At 36.0% G+C, this 21,291-nt stretch overlaps 1 protein-coding gene across 6 annotated transcripts in view; it reads right to left on the reverse strand.

Annotated features, from left to right (window-relative positions):
• ppfia3 (PTPRF interacting protein alpha 3) overlaps positions 1-21,291 on the reverse strand; it is a 77,199-nt gene that overhangs the window by 21,215 nt on the left and 34,693 nt on the right. For 3 of the 6 annotated variants that reach the window (XR_015480890.1, XR_015480889.1, XR_015480888.1), the window contains 14 exons: positions 21,203-21,286; positions 18,700-18,831; positions 14,321-14,383; positions 14,126-14,205; positions 13,319-13,484; positions 11,011-11,204; positions 8,603-8,843; positions 8,372-8,505; positions 7,698-7,849; positions 6,862-6,955; positions 6,703-6,784; positions 5,829-6,029; positions 3,075-3,137; positions 348-621 (listed from right to left, as the gene is read on the reverse strand). Coding sequence is in view for 3 of the 6 variants with exons in the window: in XM_087244607.1 (XP_087100733.1) it covers positions 348-374; positions 3,075-3,137; positions 5,829-6,029; positions 6,703-6,784; positions 6,862-6,955; positions 7,698-7,849; positions 8,372-8,505; positions 8,603-8,843; positions 11,011-11,204; positions 13,319-13,484; positions 14,126-14,205; positions 14,321-14,383; positions 18,700-18,831; positions 21,203-21,286 (1,713 nt within the window). In the remaining 3 variants the exon portion in view is untranslated. The remainder of the gene's footprint in view (positions 1-347; positions 622-3,074; positions 3,138-5,828; positions 6,030-6,702; positions 6,785-6,861; positions 6,956-7,697; positions 7,850-8,371; positions 8,506-8,602; positions 8,844-11,010; positions 11,205-13,318; positions 13,485-14,125; positions 14,206-14,320; positions 14,384-18,699; positions 18,832-21,202; positions 21,287-21,291) is intronic. The other 3 variants (XM_087244607.1, XM_087244606.1, XM_087244605.1) reach the window with 1 other exon arrangement.

A 21,291-nucleotide genomic window follows, 5' to 3' on the forward strand; every position in this document is an offset into this window, starting at 1 on the left:
TAAATAAAAAATGTTCACTTTCAAAAAAGGGGGGTACTCAATTATGCTGAGCACTGTATTTATTATATAAATATTTAAGATACTAACAATTAGGAATTTTAAATCAAACATTTCAGTGCATCAGAAATGTACAATTATTTATCTCAAGCGCAACAAGGGGAAAAAAAGAATTGTGGTACTCTGTGATTGCAACACACACACACACACACACACACACACACACACACACACACACACACACACACACACACACACTTGATATAGGGTCTAATTGAACATAATTGAATGGGAACTATCTGATCCATCAGCTACAAAAAGTGTTTAATGGACATATTGACGTTACTCACCTGATCCCAGCTAATCTCTTTCAGCTCCTTGTGCGTGGAGGTGACAGCATGATAGCAGAGAGGTGAGGAAGAGGAGATAAGGAGCGCAGCAGAGGGACGGCAGGAAAGACACACCGATGGACAGGAAGAGGAAAGAAGAGAGCAAAGAGGGAGAAAAGCAGGAAGAAGAGGTACAAAGGGAGGAACAGTTTGTTAGTGACCGGGTCATTAGTTGGAAGCAGTTCACACTGAAACAGAAAAAAGAGGGAAAGTTGAGGATGTTCAACGCTACAGCCTAGCCGGACACACAGAGGGGGAGAGAGAAAGAGAGAGACGCATCAACACATGAGCACTCCACTCTCTCCTCATGATGCCTCGCATACTGTCCACTAGGGGGCAGAGCGCTTTACCATCCCACAAGAATGAACTCTATTTGTAGCTATGTCAAATTTACACACACAATAAATAAATAAATAAATAAATAAAACAACAATAATATGTCCTAATTAGCACAGAACAAAATGAACAGGTGTTTGTAGGACAAGGTTTTTTTTTATGAAAATTCTAATTTCTTAAAGAGATAGCTCACCCAAAAATGTTGTTAATTTCCTCCCCACTTCTTTTGTGTTATATTAAAGACCGTTTTTATTTGCTACTGCTGCTTTGTCATTCATGAAAACCAAGTCAATGCCTATTTGCATTTTTAAAGTCATGTAAACATAGTATACAGTACAGCGGCGGTCTCAAACTCAATTCCTGAAGGGCCACAGCCCTGCAGATTCCCAGCAAGCATTTTTTGTTTTTAAAAGATGTCCAATAGACGTCTAAACATTGTCGTCTAGACTAAAACAAGGCTGAATTTGGGCTTTCAATGAAAATCTAATAGACGTCTACGAATAAGCCAAAAAGAGACTAGTCATCAAATAAAGAGAAATAAATGACTACACGTATAAATTCTGTCTAATCTGTCTATTTGATGACTAGTCTAGTTTTAAGCTTTTCTTAGATGTCTATTTGATTTTCACTGACAACCCAAGTTTAGCCTTGTTTTGGCCAAGCTGTCTATGTTTAGGTGTCTATTGGATGTCTATTAAACACTAAATTGTTTGCTGGGTTTTAGCTCCAAGCACTTTCAAATCACGCCTGCTTAATAATAGTCTAGTCTACTAGTAGTCTAGTAGTCTTGAACAACCCAATTAGTTGAATCAGCTGTGCTTGATTAGAGTTGGAGCAAAACCTTGTAGAGCTGTGGCCCTCCAGGAATTGAGTTTGAGACCCATGGCGTGCTGCAAATACTAAATTAATACACGTGGAAAAAATAATAACATAAATAAAACAAAATAAATGCTTTTTCTTACTTAGATTTTACTTGGTTTATAGTCTAAAAATCTTCTAAAATTAAAAAGCATTTTCTAGACAAGCAAAAAATATTGTTTTGTCTGAAGCAATATGCCAAAATTAAGTGAGTTTTTTCATAAAACCACTCCAATATTCTGCCAAATGGGGTAAGCAAAATATTCTTGTTTTTCGTTTTGAGTTTTGCTTGCCCCATTGGCAAATTATTTTGCTTGATTAATAGAAAAACTTAATATTGTCATATTATTCCTTAAAACATGACAACATGTTTTGCTTGTCTAGAAAATGCTTCTTGGTTAAATATTCGGACTAAAAACAAGACAAAAAGTGTCTAAGTAAGAAAAGCAATTTTAACAGTGTGAATATACATTTTCAGGTTTTATGTACTGTAGTGACAAGATCCGCCTATGAATGAAACTCAGTCCTGTCACCTTTGATCCACAACTTCTGCAAATGGTACTGACTGGGAAATTTATGGGTGAACTATTCATTTAAATGCATTTTAAGCGCACATTATTCAGATCTGTCACATCTGCTTGATGCAAACTGGTACATCCTATATACTATATCCTGGCACATCTATATCCTAATCATCCTGACACAAATGAGTGTCGTAGTCACTTTGAACATTGGTACATTCTTAAGTTTGCAGATGACACAGTTATTGTAAATTTGTTGGTTTGTGAGGAGTGAGAAGATGAACCTGTTGTTGGGTATTTTACAAATTGGTGTTGAGAGGCTCTTCTACATCTGAACACAAAACTATGATTGATAATACATTAAATTTTAAAGCAAATACTGAAAGACTATGTAGGACAGACCAACAAACACTTTGTTGTCAGTGAAAATTTGCAAAGTTTAATATTGATAAGACTCTAATGGTGGCATTTCATAAGGCCTATATAGAATCCATTTTTCCTTTTCATTGATTTATTGTTTTGCTTTTTCAAAAGTAAAACAGAAGAACTCAAAAGTGCCGAGGTAAAAGTGCCGAGGTTATCCTATTTGTATGAAATCCAAATGTTAAAGAAAGCCCATCAGATTCCATCTGATAAATCCCATCCTCTTTTTCATTCATTTCAAATACTTCTCTCTGGATCTCTGTATAGGGTCTCTTTTGCAAGGACCAACAGATTTTAATTTTCATTTGTCCTTTATGTGATTGATTTGCTGAATTTTAATGGAAAGAGGTAGATGCTGTTTTTGATACTATTAATGTTGTTTAATATTTGTCTTAAATGTGTGGTATGATATATGGGTTGTAAATCTAGTATGCTGCAGAACAAATTGCCCCAAAAGGGGACAATGAGGTTAACAGTAACAGCAACTGGTAAATAAATAAAAGCAATGTTAACAAAAAGTACTGACGAAATACAACAAAAGGTTACTAACTGGTTTGGTTGCTGCAGTCAGGGACTCCATCTCAGCGTGGGTCATCCACACGTTACTGGTGGACTGTGTAAGACAAGAAAAAAAACAACACAAACACACACAGTACAGATATCAGGATTATTGTTCAGTAGAAAAATGGGGAGTGGGGAGAAAATGTCTGAAATCACTTATAGGTCATATATTTAATCCAGTTCTGTCAACACAACATACAGTATTTTAACAAATGAAATAACTCCCCTATAAAAAATCTGGTAGTGGCAACCACATTTACAAAACTTCTATGCATGTTGAATAAGTAGTTGTTAATAGCATACTTAAACATGTATCAGAGTCGTGTCTCTCTTCTAAAAGTATAATACAAGGAATGATGTATGTCTCGGCTAATTAGTGTTGCTAGATCTTGTTAGAAAACAAAACAAAACAAAACAACAAAATTTTTATCTTGAAAATAATTCACATACCAACAGATCATGATCTAGACCTGACTACTTTATTAACCTCATTAACTGGATCCTTTAAGCCCAAAAATTAATAATGAGCTTTTCTTAAAATCCGAGGACATGGCAACATTTCAAGTTGGCAATCTGTGAAGCACCTCATTCAAAGGTGGATTTGCTGAAATCACAAACTAAAATGAGATACTGTATGTGTATCTGTAATATTACTTTGGTCGAAAAAAGTCAATATGAAAAGTGTATGATAGTTACCTTTCTATACTATGCTAAGCTAATGCTTTGGTGTCAATCATAATTCAGGTGCAAGTCCTGTTTTGTACAAACATGGAATGATAATTACATATTTAAGCATTTGTTGCTTCTGAATCTTTGTATGTGGCCAACTCTGCTGTAAATGAGGACTTTTATGCTATTTTAATAAGCACAACAAAGTAATCATATGATTTTTAAATCATCCCAGTCAACTTGAACACAGATCCGAACATTCTGACATTTACATTACTGTTCAAATGTTTGGGGTCAGTAAATGAAAGTTTCTGAAGGAAATTAATGTTCAAAATCCATCAAACTGAAAACAATAAATATTTCATATAATCATTTTGATCGATTAAAATATAACTAGTGTAATTTTAACAACCTTGAAAAATGTTTATGTTTTTTACAAAGATACTTAGCAGCACAACAGAATGTTTATTAATATAAAAATATATTTCCTGACCACTAAAATTGGCATGTTTTCATGCCACTGAATACTGGAGCAATGACTAAAGTTCTGGAACAAGCTTTCACATGAATGCACACAAATATGATATGCACTCACCGGCCACTTTATTAGGTACACCCGTCCAACAGCTGGTTAACGCAAATTTCTAATCAGCTAGTCACATGGCAGCAACTCAACGCATTTAGGCATGTAAACATGGTCAAGACAATCTGCTGCAGTTCAAACCGAGCATTAAAATGGGGAAGAAAGGATTATTTAAGTTACTTTGAACTTGGCATGGTTGTTGGTGCCAGATGGGCTGGTCTGAGTATTTCAGAAACTGCTGATCTACTGGGATTTTCATGCACAACCATCTCTATGGTTTACAGAGAATTGTCCAAGAAAGACAAAATATCAGTGAGCATCAGTTGTGTGGGTGCAAATGCCTTGTTGATGCCAGAGGGCAAAGGAGAATGGCCAGACTGGTTACAGCTGATAGAAAGGCAACAAGAACTCAAATAACCACTCGTTACAACTAAGGTATGCAGAAGAGCATCTCTGAACACACAACATTTTTATCCTTGAGTTAGATGTTTTACATCACCAGAGGACCACACCAGGTGCTACTCCTGTCAGCAAAGAACAGCAAAGTGCGGCTACAATTGGCACAGGCTCACCAAGATTGGACAATAGAAGATAGGAAAAGCGTTGCCTGTTCTAATGATTCTTCTACTGCGACATTAGGGTTAGAATTTGGCCTTAACAACATGAAAGCATGTATCCATCTTGCCCAGTATTAACAGTTCAGCCTGCTGCTGGTGGCGTGAGGGTTTGGGGCATATTTTCTTAACACACCTTATGCCCATTAGTGCCAACTGAGCATCGTGTCAACGCCACAGCCTACCTGAGTATTGTTGCTAACCAAGTCCATCCCTTTATGACCACAGTGTCCCCATCTTCTGATAACTACTTTCAGCAGGATAACACACCATGTCATAAAGAGTGAATCATCTCAGACTAGTTTCTTGAACATGACAATGAATTCACTGTACTCAAATGGCCTCCACAGTCACCAGAGCTCAATGCAATAGAGCACCTTTGGGATGTGGTGGAACGAGAGATTTGCATCACGGATGTGCAGCCGACAAATCTGCAGCAACTGCGTGATGCTATTATATCAATATGAAGCAAAATCTCTGAGGAATTTTCCAGTCACTTGTTGAATTCATGCCAGGAAGGATTAAGCCAGTTCTGAAGGCAAAAAGGGGTCCAACCCGGTACTAGTAAGGTGTACCTAATAAAGAGGCCGTTAGTGTATATATGATGGAAAAGAGTTATTTTAAATCAGTTATAATTTATTAAAGTACTATTTTTATATTAGACTTTTTCATAAAAGAATAAAAATCCCCAAACTTTTTAATTTTAAAGTCAGGCTGTTTTTGCTGAAAATCTTATTTGTTATAAATATACTGTATTAAATTAAATACACTGTGGAACGAAACTATTTTCATTTATGGTCTCAGACATTTAGACCCCACTGTATAATGATCAAATATGGCATTGCATTAAAGCATATGTGAGTGCATGTAAGCGTACGGAGCGTGTGCTAGCCGGGGCTGAGGGGCTGGTCAGGGACACCATCTCTTGAATGGCCAGTCTCAGTTTGAGGCGGTGCAGAGGGTTACTGATGCCGATCTCTCTCTGGATCTCTGTGTCAGACAGGTTTGCCATGATGGCTCCACTCTTCACGTTTGCACGACATGCTGCTACGTACCACGCCGGCATTCCCACCCACAGCTGACAGAGAGAGAGGATAAATGTACAAAATACGTCAGTAACACTTTAAAATAATGGTCCAAAATAATGGTCCATGCTTTAGAGGATTATTCATAGTTAAGGTTAGTAAATAAACATTAACTAATGCACCATTATTTTAAAGTGTTACCAATAAGTCTCATATAGCACATAGAAGTAACATAGAACACAAGCAGATAGAGGGATATTTAAATAAAATATTAATTAGATTCAATGCAACTTATCAAAGTTCATTTTTAAAGCACTTTTTAAGGAATAATAGGTGCTCACCGGAGTGCTCAACAGTTCAATAGAAACAAAAGAATCATAAAAATAATAAAACATAAAAGTATAATACAATGGAATAAAAATGTGAATAAAATAAACTTAAATAAAATAATAAGACATTAAAAAATATAATAAAATGGAATAAAAAAATTTTAATAAAAAAGGATAAAACATGAATAATTGTTGGAGCTAAAACAACAAAATATAATTGATATAATGGAATAAAAATACTAAAAATTAAATTAAATTAAATTAAATTAAATTAGATTAAATTAAATTAAATTAAATTAAATTAAATTAAATTAAATTAAATTAAATTAAATTAAATTAAATTAAATTAAATTAAATTAAACATTTTAAGAAAGACTGGTAAGATATGGAGTCATACTTCCAGCCAGGAGACAACAGTGGGTCCATCCCAGGATGCAAAGGGCAGACCCTGTCGACATGCTTCCTCCAGCAGCTCATGCCTAAAGAAAGAAAGAGGTGCTCATTCAACAGAAAGACTCACATACTGAGAGAGAAGGGAGGAAGGAGTATAACGTACTTCTTCTTGCTGCGCCGGTCCTTGTCTACCGGACCGGCCATCTTAGTGAGTCCAAGGGGATCCACAGTGCCCAAGTCATCTGAAGGGGTTGAGGCTGAGTAACACACAAAGGTTAAGAGTGATGACAATCAACTCCTCTCCTGTAATCTTTTATTACAGAAATCTGTTTACCAGAAACTAAAGAAATCACTTACTAAACATGCATACTAAATAAACAATCAATGCCTCATTAAAATTCCATCCTTAACTGTATTGTTCAATATTAATATTGAATTCATATGTATATACAACTTCTTTTACTTCTTAAAAATATATTTAACATTCAATTAGATACGATTGAATTGTTTGTATATGTTCTCAAAATGCACTTTCTGCAGATTTACACTACACTTCGATTCAGATATACAATACACTACACTGCTCTTTAAAGTTTTAGATGACAGTATGCATTGATGATATCTATTTCAAATACATTTCGCTTTTCTGAACTTTATATTTATAGAAATAATGCTGCCAGAAATATATTAAAAAATCAAAATACGAAGGAAATGATATTACAATTTTCTTTTTCAGCAAATCTGAACGATCAACTGATGATTTATGCTAAATCAATAGTCAAATAATGATATTGATAAGCAATCAACTAGCAAGTCCTGTTCAATGACTTTGACAAACATAAATGTTATAAAAGATATTCTTTACTTAACCAAAATGTCACTCAGCCCTTTAATATATCCAGTGTCATTAACAAATGTTTTTAACTTTGTGAAGGCTTTTTCAGAATCATTTTAAAATATCACTTGATTTTCTTGCAGTGTTATTTCATTTCGACTCACCCAGAGATGTTGATTCACGCCCAGGCTGACCCATTCGGACCTTGTCCTTCTTTCCAAAGAGCCGACCAATGGAAGACTTGATGCTTTTCTTTTTACTGGCCTTGTGGAGGGAGTCCTGGCTGCTGTTTGAACTGCTGCCATCAGCTGAGAGGCTGCAATCCACAGAGACATGTCACTTCACTTGTGCAAAAATATTTAGACTGAAGCATAAAGGGAAAGACGTTTTGTACAGTGCAAGCTCAAAATAGTCCTGTGCAAGGATGTACACAATCAGTCAAAGTCATTTTTCTTTTTCAAAAAATTAGTCTATTCTGTTAACCAAAGCCACATTAATTTGGTCAAAATTTCAAATCTGTAAAATTGTGAAATGTTATTATCATTTAAATTAATTGTACATTTTTACACTTCCTTTTTGAATGTAGTTAATCAATAGTTTAATTGATTCCTGTGAAGTTTCAGCATCATTACTTCAGTGTAACATGATTCTTCAAAGTTCTGTCTAATATGATGATCTGCTGCTCTAGAAGTATTTATTATTGTCAGTTTTGCAAACTCTTAAGCTGCATATTTGAGTAAGTGGTGTAAATTTCAATTTCATTTCAAATAAAAAAAAAATCGTATTGATCTCAAACGTTTGACCAGTGCTTTATAATGGGCCGGGTTGATAAACAAACCTGCGAAACTCGCGACTGTCATCCAGCAATGCACCAGGGTGAGTGTGTGTCATCCTGTCCAATCGTAGCGCACGAGGGGTGGGAGGAGGGGTGGAGTCCAGTAGGGCCAGAGACCTGTCGTCCTCTTTGTTGTTCTGAAGAGCAGAAGATAAACACCATCAGCTTTTAACATGATGATATTTGAGTGTAACAGCAGCACTTGTTAATGATCCAGTACACGCTCGCTCTTGCCTGTCTGTCTGTCTCGCGTGCAGGGGAATGGGGCAGGCGGGGTGTGGAGTGCCCAGAGCTGGGCGGAGAGGGTGAAGCCAGGGTGGAGGATGTGAGGGATGGGGGGATGAAGCCCCGTCCTGTGCTGTCCCGTCCCAGAGAGGTCGGTGGAATGGGAGGCCCGTCCAGAGCCACGCTGCTGACTCTACTCTCGATTTCTTCAGCACGAAGCTCTGTGCTCTCCTTCTCTTCCTGAATCAGCCTGAAGGAAACATAAAAGGAGTGTGAGACGAAGGTATCAAGAAACCTTTTCAAAGACCACCTAAATGGAATTTACATCCATTCTTTTTTTTTTTTTGGCCACAACGTAATGAACCGCCAACTACTCTGGCATATGTTTTACCTAGCTTTCAGCCACAACCCAGTACAGTCTTGTGCTGGGAAATGGAATTTACATTTCATTGTTTATTTTAAGGCGGCATTGTGGCTCAGTGGTTAGCACTATCACCTCACAGCAAGAAGGTCGCTGGACCAGTTGGGATTTCTGTGTGAAGTTTGCATGTTCTGCCCATGTTTAAGTGGGTTTTTTTTCAGGTGCTCCAGTTTCCCCAACAGTCCAAAGACATACACTATAAGTGAATTGGGTAAAACAAAACTGGCCAAAGTGTATGAGTGCCAGTGTGAATGTTAGAGAGTACAAGTGTTTTCCAGCTCTGGGTTGCAGCTGGAAGGGCATCCGCTGTGTAAAATATATGCAAGATTAGTTGGCGGTTATTCCACTGTGCTGACCCCTGATAAATAGGGGACTAAGCCGAAGGCAAATGAATGAATGAATGTTTATTTTGAATGCCTGGGGATATTTCAAATATATGGAAAAAACATATAGAAGCCTACAAATTCAAAAGCTCTTGAATATTACTAATGGAGCATGCAGTATAATCTATCTTAAAATTGGTTGGAAAAAGTGCTGTAATATTTATGTATTATGAAATAATAACAACAGACAGCTCTAATTTAAAAACTACAACTAAAATAAAACTTTTAAAAAGACTTTTGTGTGTGTATTATTAAACAAATTATTTAAATGAACTGAATTCAATTTAGGCAAATAGATTTGGTTTTTAAATAATTGTCCAACAATCTATAATATGCTTAGTGCTAACTGTGATCTACTCTAATAAATAAAGGGTGATTCTAAAAGAATACCACAACTTTGAAAATCAAGAACTCTGCAGAGAAGAAAAGGAGAGCTAAGCTCTTTCTGTCATCGATTTAAGAAAGCTCTGAAGTTTCACATTGAGGAACTAAAAGAAGGAATAACTGCAGCTATTTCATCTGTTACACCCAAGATGCTACAGCGAGTTTGGAATGAGTTTGAGTATCTGGTTGATGGCACTTGAGTGTCTGGAGGGGGTCATATTGAACATCTATGAACTTGTTTTCTACTGCAAAAAAAAACTTTGTTAAATACTCTTCACATTGATTAATTACTCAAGGTTCCATCATGTTTCTTTGATTAAATACAGATTTTTTTCAATGTTGTGGTATTCTTTTTGAATCACCCTAATTAAACTAATCAAACTGACTTTAAATACTTTTACAAATGATACATGTTTCAAATTAATTCTATTAAGAAATTTCTATTCATGAAATATCACAGTTGTCACAAATATATTTAAAAATTAAGAAATATTACTGAACCACCATACGAGAACTTAGGAACTGCAAAAAATTCCATCACTAAAATAAATAAATATTAACATACAATTAAAAAATTATTAAATATTACATTTTTAAATAAAAATATAAAAATGTTACTTAAAACTAACTAAGTGAATAAATAAATAAATAAATAAATAAATAAATAAATAAATAAATAAATAAATAAATAAATAAATAAATGTTAAATCGCAATGTTTTATTTTATCAAATATATGCAGTTTTTGGTAGGCATTCCTTTTAAAAACATTAAAAAATAATTCCAGTTCCAAAAGTAACAGGGTTTCCCTAAGTCAGTTTGAAAACTAGTCTCCTACAATTTACCCTCTATACTGAGCTCTCCTGCCAACCTGATTTCACTAAGTAGGACATGTTCCTGGATTAACATCTATGTTGATTCTGAAACAACATTCCAATCAACCAATCAGAATTAAGGGGATATGTTTATCATTTATGTTATGTTTAGGCTTACGGTTAGGTATATGCATTTCTACATGAGTGTTATACAACTATTATTCTCCCTCTGATTTAGGGAATGATTTACAGTTATAGTTGTGTTTAGGGGCGGGGAATGATGTGCGAGCTTTCCTCCTGCACTTTCCCATCATCCTCCCATTCAAGGCCCTCTCAATTTCAACTGTCTTCCACATTAAATAAAAGTTTGTTTTTCCAAGTCGTCCTCAAGGTCTCTCTGGCTGAAGTGAACTCACTTTATTTCTTTGTTGATGGCCTCCAGCTGCTCCTGCAACATGATAGCGAGGGTCTGCACATCTGTCTGGCCGCTCGGTGAGAGCAGCTCCGAGCCGAAAAGCGTCTCGCGGTCCTCTTCATCATCAGAACACCTGTCCTCCACACCGCCCTCGAAACCAGAGCCCAGCAGCGCTCCGCTTTCCCAATCGCCATACTGAAGCAGACCAACATAAGACATCACTTCTTCAAATATCAAATTAAATCATTCTGTTCATCTCTTAGTAAATGTAGAGATCAGAGCAATCAGAATTAGCTGGATTTTGATTAAAATGAAATTGAAAATCAATCATCAACTGGCCATTTTTTGGCATTCTGTATTACTTTAATAAATGTAACAAATTTTTACTTGTTCATTACACGCTTCTGCGATTTAGTGATGTTTCTCAGCAAATAAAAGGATTGTACAGATGTAACTTTTGTGTTTGTGAAGTTTTCATATTAGCTTTTGTTTAGGCAATTGCTTGGAGTTTTAAAGGGCACCTACAGTATTTTAGATAAGCTTCTGGTGTCTCTATTATGTGTCTGTAAAGTTTCAGCTTAAAATACCCAGCAGATTATTTACTATAGCCTCCAGAATATACATATTTTGGTGTCTGAGTATAATGTAGCTGTTTTTGTAGCCCGTGGCTATATTGTAAATGGAGCTGCTTCTCCCTGCCCACCGCTCCCATGTGTGTTTCTGCTTTTCATCGTGCACTATGTCAGATAAACAGCAGTCAGTGATATTTGTGGTGGAGTTTATTCAAGCCTTTCAGAAATTGCCTTTTGCAGTATACATACACAGACATATGCAAGTTTACTGACACCATGCGGCCGTGGTGATAATAGCAGTTAAGAATTGCATAGTGATTTTACTCTCTTTATATTTAAAAAAAATTAATGTTTTAAACTTAAAATATTTTAATCCCAGTTTGATTGCAAACAAATGTTCTTTGGACTTGTGTATACATGTTGTTAAAGATACATGGTGCCTGTCTATGAATTTGGTGGGCGGGGAAAACTGCACTCTTACGTCACGTTGCGGCGGGCCGCAAAATCACTGGGATTTGGATCCTATTTTAACCATCAGGAAATTTTAAAAAAGAGACCTTTTGGGTTTACACCACTCCAACATGACAGTGGACACACTATACCTACACACAGTTCTCTCCAAACAGCTTACAAAAGTTGATTTTCATCAAGTTTCAAAAGGTCAAAAATATTACAAGTGCAGGATATATGTCAATTTCATCTGTGAAAACCTCTATTTACAGCTAGAGTAAATAACAATACCTTCTAAACACCGGTTTCAATTAGGATTGCAGTATCTATTGAACTTATTCTGCTATACAGAAGTGCGATGTCTCATTTTTGCCATTGTTTCAGAACTTTTGATTCAGTTGCATATGAGAGAAATGACTAAAATTTGCTCTACAAATGTGTGTTTGTGAATATACATAAAAGGTAGAATAGTAAAATATAAAAATATCAGTTTGCAACATCAAGCAGCTTAACAAGCCATTTTAATGTCTAAAAATCAATGGGAGTGACTGGAAGTCTCCAGCCAAAAAGATTTGATTGGTCACTCCAGCTCATACGTGAAAAAACAGGTCATTAGGGTCAGCCATGGTCTTTAGTAAAATTCAGACTAGAGCTGCACAATTTTGAAAAACTTGCCATTGCAATATTTAGTTTTTCTGCAATAAACAGTATATTGTGATATGAATACAACTTTCGTTTGGAAGGAATTTATTCATGTAGATCATTTGCAATGATTTTGTAGGGCACGGAATCATGCATGAAATATAATAACTAATTGCTTGCACATTGTAATTATTAGCAGTTTTTTTATGCAGCCTGTCTACTATATTTGCTTGTAAAGATATGTTTTTGTATCTGAAGTTCACAAAGCTAAAGTCAAATAATTGTTTTACTCTTTATTTTTAATTATATAATTTCATTTTATTAAAATATGTACTTTTTTAGAGTTGAAAAATCTGTGTGGGAATCTGACAGTTTGCTGTAAAAAACTGCAAATGGAATCAACTTTAAAAAAAAATAGAGAATGGTGCATAACTAATCAAGTGCATTTAACAATGTTTTCTCTTTTAATATTGAATGTTGTTTTATTTAATTTGTTCATAATTCACTTTATTTATTCCCCATAATCCAGTTTAAATACATTGAAAAAAATGATTTATTAGACCTACCAAAGGCAACTGGCCACAGACAATCCACATGAGCTGAATTTAAATAAACAAACCAAATTTAGTTTAACAATGTTCTTACTTTGCTTGCATCCTCCCTGGCACCACTCCAGCGTCCACGATGAGTCCGTCTGACCACACCCCCTGTGCCGGTGTTTCCATAATGCTCTAGGTGAGTGGTGGAGCCGGCAGGAAGTGACCCGCCTCCTTGAGAGTACCTCAGCTCTAGAGCACTTCCTGGCAGAGATCTAAAGGAAAACAGTCAAAGCCAAAGTTACAGGCAACATAACATTAGCCGGTTTTAACAATCTAAATGATTCCTGATGGGCAAAATCACCTCATATTCCTCAACAAATACCCTGTTAATCGACATAACCGACTGTTCAATTGTTTGGTGGGCTGACTGGGCTCTAAAATGTTTTAATGTTCCACTAAGCTACAGTTATTTAGAGGGTTGGGTATCACTTGGGAATATTTCAATAAAGGTGCTAAATTGATACTTTTAAAATGATAAGATAATGATATGATTAAGGTGTTTACATGAGTTGCTTTTTGAATGTTCCACTTATAATTTTTATTTTTGTTATTATTTATAGCATTATATTTTAAAATGAAGTTTATTACTTTGGTAACACTGTGTGTCATTGGCTACTAGCTTCCAACCTTTTGCTAAATATCTTCTTTCATGATCAACAAAGGATGACAGAGTTTTCGATTTTGAATTTAAGTTAAAAATTAACTAAAAAATCTGTAACAAACTTGATAAATCATCTTAAAAGACCATGTTTGACAATTTATTAAGTATGTCACAGATTTATTAGGTATTAGTTATGACTAAAACCTCCAGCAGGTTAAACATCCCCATGTAATGTGTTTCTATGTGTGCTACCGTGAGTAAGAGGATCCAGGTCTTCCTCTCAGCTGGTCCAGCTCTAGCTGAAGCCTCTCCAGCTCTGCAATTAGTTGATCCTGTGAGGAATAAGACATTAGTATTCAATAATGCAGCCATCTGGACACAGGTCAAGTGAACACAACCTCTTTTTTCCTTTTACACAACAGCATGATAGATTAGGGAGGAATGTACCTTGTTTGCTAAGAGATCGTCTTGGATCTTCTTCATGTTAGCGAGTTCCTCAGAAAGAGCGTTCTGTAAGACATTAAACCAGACATTCGTGAAAATTCATTCAACTCTCAGATGCTTCTCATGTAAAGTGATTATCTGTGTGTTGCCAGAGAATCCACCTCTGACATTGGCATGGACAGAATCAAGCTAGCAATCGGCAACAATACACAAACAGCTGAATATTCATCCAACAACTAGTCTTATCCTCAGAGCTTCAAAATCAACTTAAGTTTCTTTGTATAGCATTTTTTACAATAATTGTTGCTTTGAGGCCGCTTTATAAATACACATTATTCCATTACAATCAAAATCAGAAAAGTTAAGGTTATTTGTTACAATAAATTTAACTAATTAACTAGTTACTAATGGCTTATAACAGTTGAAGTTATTACATATAAATATTGTTAACCTTCAATTATATAGTACTGTATGTAGTTGATGTCTATAGGTACAGTATATACAGTATGTGTCTGTTGTCTTTTTAAATAGCCCATCTGTAGACACATGAGCTTGAAGTGTGTTTACAATTGTGACAATGAGTGCTTTTCATAATCAAAACTATATCTAAAGCATTTGTTTAAATGTCCCTCTCTAGAACCGTCAGAGCAGAAAACAGCAGGTACAATTTACCAAAGTAATGCGTATTTACTTTTTTGAAATGGCTAAAATATTATCTCATGCTACTATCTTCACAAAGTAATTTCATGACATTATTGTTTTTAGTGTGAAGCACACCGAACACATCACTCATGCATGATATTCGAATGCCATCATTCGTGCCATTTTGTGCCTGTAATACCTGTTTAAAGGGATAGTTCACCCAAAACTGAACATTCTGTCATCATTTACTCAACCTCAAGTTATTTCATACTTTTATGAGTCTCTTTTTTTCTGTTGAAGCTGGAAATCTGTAACCTTTTCCTTCTATGGAAGTCAATCTTTACAGGTTTTCATCGTTCTTTGAAATATTTTCTTTTGTGTTCAACAGAAGAGAGAAGGTTTAAAAATTAAATGAGGGAAAGTAAATAATGAGTAACTTTTAATTTTTTGGGTGAATTAATCTTTTAACATCAGTGCATCACCTTCGGTTATCCATTGTGACCAAAACTTCTATACCTAAAACATAAGCCGAATGAAAATAAAATAAAAAATTATAGGTAAATTTGTAGATTATAGATCTAAATGCCCCATTTAATTCTGTTTTATAACCAAACAAGGGTTGTAACTGAGTGAATGAGAGTGACTTTGTTTTTTACCCTGTGGTTGTTCTAGTGTTAAAAGAATCCAAGAATTTAGCTTGAGGCACTCAGCGTAAATGAAAACACGCACGTCATGCTGATTTTGTAGGGACATCAACTTTAAATCATAAACATAAAAGTTAGTTGATATGGAAAGACCATTTCAAGTTATTTCTGAATAACATTTTTGACTAAATTTGAAGCAAATTAAAATGAATAACAATATAATATTATGGGATATATATTTTTTCCATGACCTTAAAAGAACTTTTTTACATTCCGAGACTTGAAAGGCATCTTGTCTTTTCAGATGCATATTTCACAAACACACAATCATCATTTACTCAAAAAGCTTCAAGCGCTATATGAAATTATTTCTTTTAATAAACACAACAAGATAATGTTAATAATCTCTATATAGTTTAACCTTCAAAACAAAATCATACAGGCTTACAACAGCTTTAAGGTTGAGTAAATGATGAAAGGATTTTTATTCATATGCATTTAATTCTGTGTGTTAAAAAAATGATCTCCAAACCTTCTTCAAGTTTTAAACACCAAAACAGGCCTTTTATCCAAAATATGGACCAGTAACAGTATAAGTTATACTCCCTCAAAGCAAATAGATAAGATTTTTGCTTCTTGTTCAAACTACCTATTTAAAATGAGCTGAATCAAAACAATTCTTGAGGTTATTTTGGGACAACTTAAATAAATGTATGTTTAATCCACAATAATAATAATAATAATAATAATAATAATAATAATAATAATAATAATAATAAAACAATTAAGTTAACAACTGATTTGTGTTGGACAGCATGAATAAATTGTGTGGACCCAGTATTTTTTTAACAGTGATTTCACCAAAAATGTAAATGAACCTATGGTTTACACAGCATCAATGCATCCTATGTAGATAGGACTTTTTTCCATCAGTTGAATCAAATCAGTTATTTCTGAAAATGTCCTGGCTCTTTCAAGTTCCCTCTGGATGGGTGTTTGTCTTTAACAGCTCAAAACAAATGCAATAAAGCACATCCATCCATAATAAAAAGAGCCTCATGCGACACAGGGGAGTTAATAGTTCTCTCTTATAGTGAACCAATGCATTTTTGAAAGATAAATATCTATATTTAAAACGAATCAGTTTTGCATAACTTCCGCAAACTGTCATTCACACACTTATTAGAGACTGCCTTCTAGTGCATGACATACTAAGAATGCAGTTTAGTGCTACATGAATAGTAAGCATTTCCCTGCATAGCATCCACTGTAAAAAAATAAATAAATAAAAAAAGTTGAATCAACTCAAAATTGTAAGGCCACTTGCTGCAGAGCTTTTTTGAGTTGACTTAACTTTCAACCCAGGTACTGCACTTGACCTGATTTAAGGTCAACTCGAAAAAGCTCTGCGGATAGTTACCTTAAGCCTCATTCACACTATGAGTGGCTCTAGCAGCAAAGTGGCAAAGCGACAAGCGAGCATTCATTTCAACGGAGATTGAGTGACTTCCACCAACTTCTGGCGACCTCCGTCTACTGTACATGAGCGACAGAGTGAAACGGCAAAGTTGAGAATCTTCAATTTTATGCAAATGAAGAGCGACTTTCTTGAGCAACAGCCAATAGGAGCAACAGTAGAACTCATGTGATCCTCTTTCAGCTCGCACAGCCTTGGGCTGGAGGGGGTCTGGTTCGGTGACCACAGGGTTTCATCTCTGTTATTCGCAGATGATGTCGTTCTGTTGGCTTTTTCGAACATGGACCTTCAGCATGCACTGGGGTGGTTGGCTGCTGAGTGTGAAGCGTTTAGGATGAAAATCAGCAAGTCCGAGGCCATGGTGCTCCACCGGAAAAAGGTGGTTTGTCATCTCCAGGTTGGAGGAAAATCCTTACCCCAGGTGGAAGAGTTCAAGTATCTTGGGGTTTTGTTCACCAGTGAGGGAAGGATGGAGTGTGAGATTGACAGGCAGATTGGTGCAGCGGCAGCAGTAATGTTGTCGATGTACTGGTCCGTTGTGGTGAAGAAGGAGCTGAGGCGAAAGGCAAAGCTCTCGATTTACCGGTCAATCTACATTCCTACTCTCACCTATGATCATGAGCTTTGGGTCGTGACCGAAAGGACAAGATCTCGGAAACAAGCAGCTAAAATGGTGGGTGCAGGGTGGCAGGGCGCACCCTTATAGACAGGGTGAGGAGCTCTGTCACCCGGGAGGAGCTCGAAGTAGAGCCACTGCTTCTCCACATTGAGAGAAGTCAGCTGAGGTGGTTTGGGCATCTGTTTCGGATGCCTCCAGGACGCCTACCTAGGGAGGTGTTCCAGGCACGTCCCATCAGGCAGAGGCCTCGAGGAAGACCCAGGACACGCCGGAGGAACTATGTCTCTCGGCTTGCCTGAGAACCCCTCGGGATCACCCCAGAGGAGCTGGAGGAAGTGTCTGGGGAGAGGGAAGTCTGGAGTTCTGTCATAAGACTGCTGCCCCCGCGACCCGGCCCCGGATAAGCTGATGAAAATTATGATGATGATGATGATGACGTCTATGTTTTGGGCGTTTGAAGAGAAACACCCACTTGTTGTCATTGTAGGGTTATAAAATAACTCCAATTGGATTTGACTAAATGAAGAAAGGTATACAGGTATAAAGGTATATTTGTATGCACCAAAGATGCCTTAAAGGTGAATAAATCATGGGCTGATTTGAATTTTTAGGTGAACTAACCCTTTACCTACAGCAGTTAACTAGTTAATTTGTAAAATAAGCAGCTTTCCTACACCGTTCTTCAGTCTTCAGTCACACATCTTCTGTTTCTACCATCAAGCGTAAATTACGCTTCAGCCATTCATCATGAGTTGTCTAAGCAGAAATGCACTGCGCACACAACACCTGCTTTTGTGCTGAAAATATGAAGGAGGACACAAGGAGGAAGCCTGGAGCTTCTATTAGGCGCACACATAGCTGAAGCCACATCTGGAGTTTGAGGAAAACTTCAAAGACGTGGTGACATGTCAAGGCTATTTTTCAGCTTTCTCTCGAGGCATGCAGTGTTTTTTTTTTTTTTTCAAGAAATCAAATCTGAAATGGTGGAAACGGATCACACCTTCTCCTCGAGGGCAGCCATTCTCTCCTTCAGGTGCAGCTGAAGTCTCTCATTGGACTCGGACAGAAGCTTGTCCACCGTGTCGGAGAGACGTTTATTGTGTTCATCATTCATGCGCTCCCTCTGCCTTGCCTGAGGGAAAATTGAATGACAAAGAAATGAGAAATGAGTTTGTTTAAAAAAAAACTTAACCTGTGGATCCACCTTAATTAGCGAAGCACTTGAATTCTTTATAAGCATTTATATATATATATATATATATATATATATATATATATATATATATATATATATATATATATATATATATATATAATTTACACTAAAAATAAAATATAAAACAAAACACTATTAAGATTAAAACTATATAAAATAACAATACAATAAAAGATGATTAAAAATGTTAAATTTAATTTAATTTAAATTTGATCATTTTGCCATAAATAAATAAACAAATAAGCAAAAAAATTAAAACGCCATATATATTTATAAATATATATAAAATATGTGACCCTGGACCACAAAACCAATCATACTACTGTATGTTGCAAAAGTATATTTTTGGCAAATGCAAAAAATACATTGTGTGAGTCAAGATGATATATTTTCTTTTTATGTCAAAAAAATTACTGCAAATTAAGGGGATGCTAAACAACAAAGATGAGGATCCATGTGCAGTTTTATTAAGAACTGTCAGGCAGGCAATGGTCAACAGATACAAACAGGAGAATAAGGGTAATCCAGAAGTTTAGTCAAGGTCACAGGCAAAGAGTTGGGATGGCTGACGTGAAACTGACGTTTCAACACAATGTCGATATCCCGAAATGCAAGTGTTATTAAAACACTGCACCGAATCATGATCCAAGCCAACCAGGTCACGTGGTCAAAGTACTTCGAAACACCCAGACCATGTCAAAGGTCAAAGCATCGATCATTTCAGAAGCATTTCAAGACCTGGTGAATCTGCGTTTGATTGACAAGGTTGGAAAAAACGTCTCATGTGGCTTAGTGGACCTTTTGCTTGCTAAGATTAACTGTGCTGCAAATTGCCTGAGTTCAAACCCTGACTCGTACAAAAATTCTGAAATTATTACTTAGTGTATTTTCATTCATTCACATTTTTTTCCTTTATTAATCCGGGGTCACCAGAGTGGAATGAACCACCAACTTATTCAGCACATTCTTTTTAAACACACTCGAACCAGCGACCTTCTTGCTGTGAGGCGAACGTGCTACCCACTGCGCCACCACGTCGCCACTTATTGTATTTTAACATTGTTAGTTTTGATGACCAAAACAAGACATATTTATTTACAAAGTGTTTGTACGGATGTTATACCAATGTTAAAACAAAACACGTTACAAGAATTGAACATTTAAAAACGAACATCTATAGCTGCATCACCCTGGTGTCGAACCCCTTATCTCTGCATGCTAGTCAGGAACACACCGCTTCACTAAATCACTTGAAACCTCAACTCTACAACGTGGGGTTTAATACCTCAATTTGCTTAAGAGTTTCGTTGCTGGAGCTGTTCCAGAGCAATACATTTAAAAAAATTACCATTAGGTGTCACTGTAGAAATAGGTTTCGTAACGTTGCGAAGCTTCGACACGTTTGCTTAAACTGTTTCAGTGTTTCATGAAGCCTTTCTTTGCCCACCACTAGTAAAAAGGTTGTTTCGAAGGTTTTGACACATTTGCTTCATCCGTTTCAGTGTTTCATGAAGCCTTGCTCTGCCCACCACTAGTAAAGAGGTTGATAGAGACGTCAAACAACGTAAACTAGGAAACAAGGCAAGGGTCAAACTCAAAAAGACTAGGAGAATGCTTCGTAATGTTACAGGTAAACAACAACAAAGAGGTGTGTGTACTGTGTTTATAATCCTAGTAATCACTGAGAATTTCAGCTGTGTGTATGAGTGAGTATCCGGATTATTGTCAGCTGTAGCGGGTGTAGATTGGTGCAAGGCATTGTGGTAGTTGTAGTTCATGTGGTGGCAGATGTGTAGTTCTCCAGCGAACTGCATAGGCTAGAATGCTGGTGATTGTGAAAAAATACAAATATATTAATTAAAGATCATATTCTATGAAGTGGGTTTGTAAATTTCGTGCCATACATATATAAAAAACACAATTTTGGATTCGTAATGTGCATTGCTAAACACTAATAATTTAAGAGCAATTTTTGCTTGGAAAGCTTGGAACGAAACGCTTATTTATTCAGATGTCAAGTGATGCATAAATCTAAATGTTTTTGTGGTCAAGGGTCACAAACTATTTTTTTTAAAACGAAAGAATAAATAATAAATAAACGATAAAAAACTAATACATAAAAAATACTCAAAATAATAATATTCATGTCAACTTGATACTTAAATGATTGAAAGAATTATTATGGATTTATTTATGTTTTCATTTTTCATTAAGCTCATCTTAAGGCATATTGAGAATACCTCACTACCAACAAATAAAAAAGCGTAAAGTGTTGATGATGATTCACCCTCTGCAGCTCCTGGTTCTTCTCCTCAAGTTGCGCCTCCAGCTGTCTCAGTCTCTCCTCAAAGTTGCCATGCCGCTCCTCCGCCTAAA

This window comes from Danio rerio, chromosome 3 (assembly GCF_052040795.2).
Source record: "Danio rerio strain M-AB ecotype USA chromosome 3, GRCz13ab, whole genome shotgun sequence".
Taxonomy (NCBI): Eukaryota; Metazoa; Chordata; class Actinopteri; order Cypriniformes; family Danionidae; genus Danio; species Danio rerio.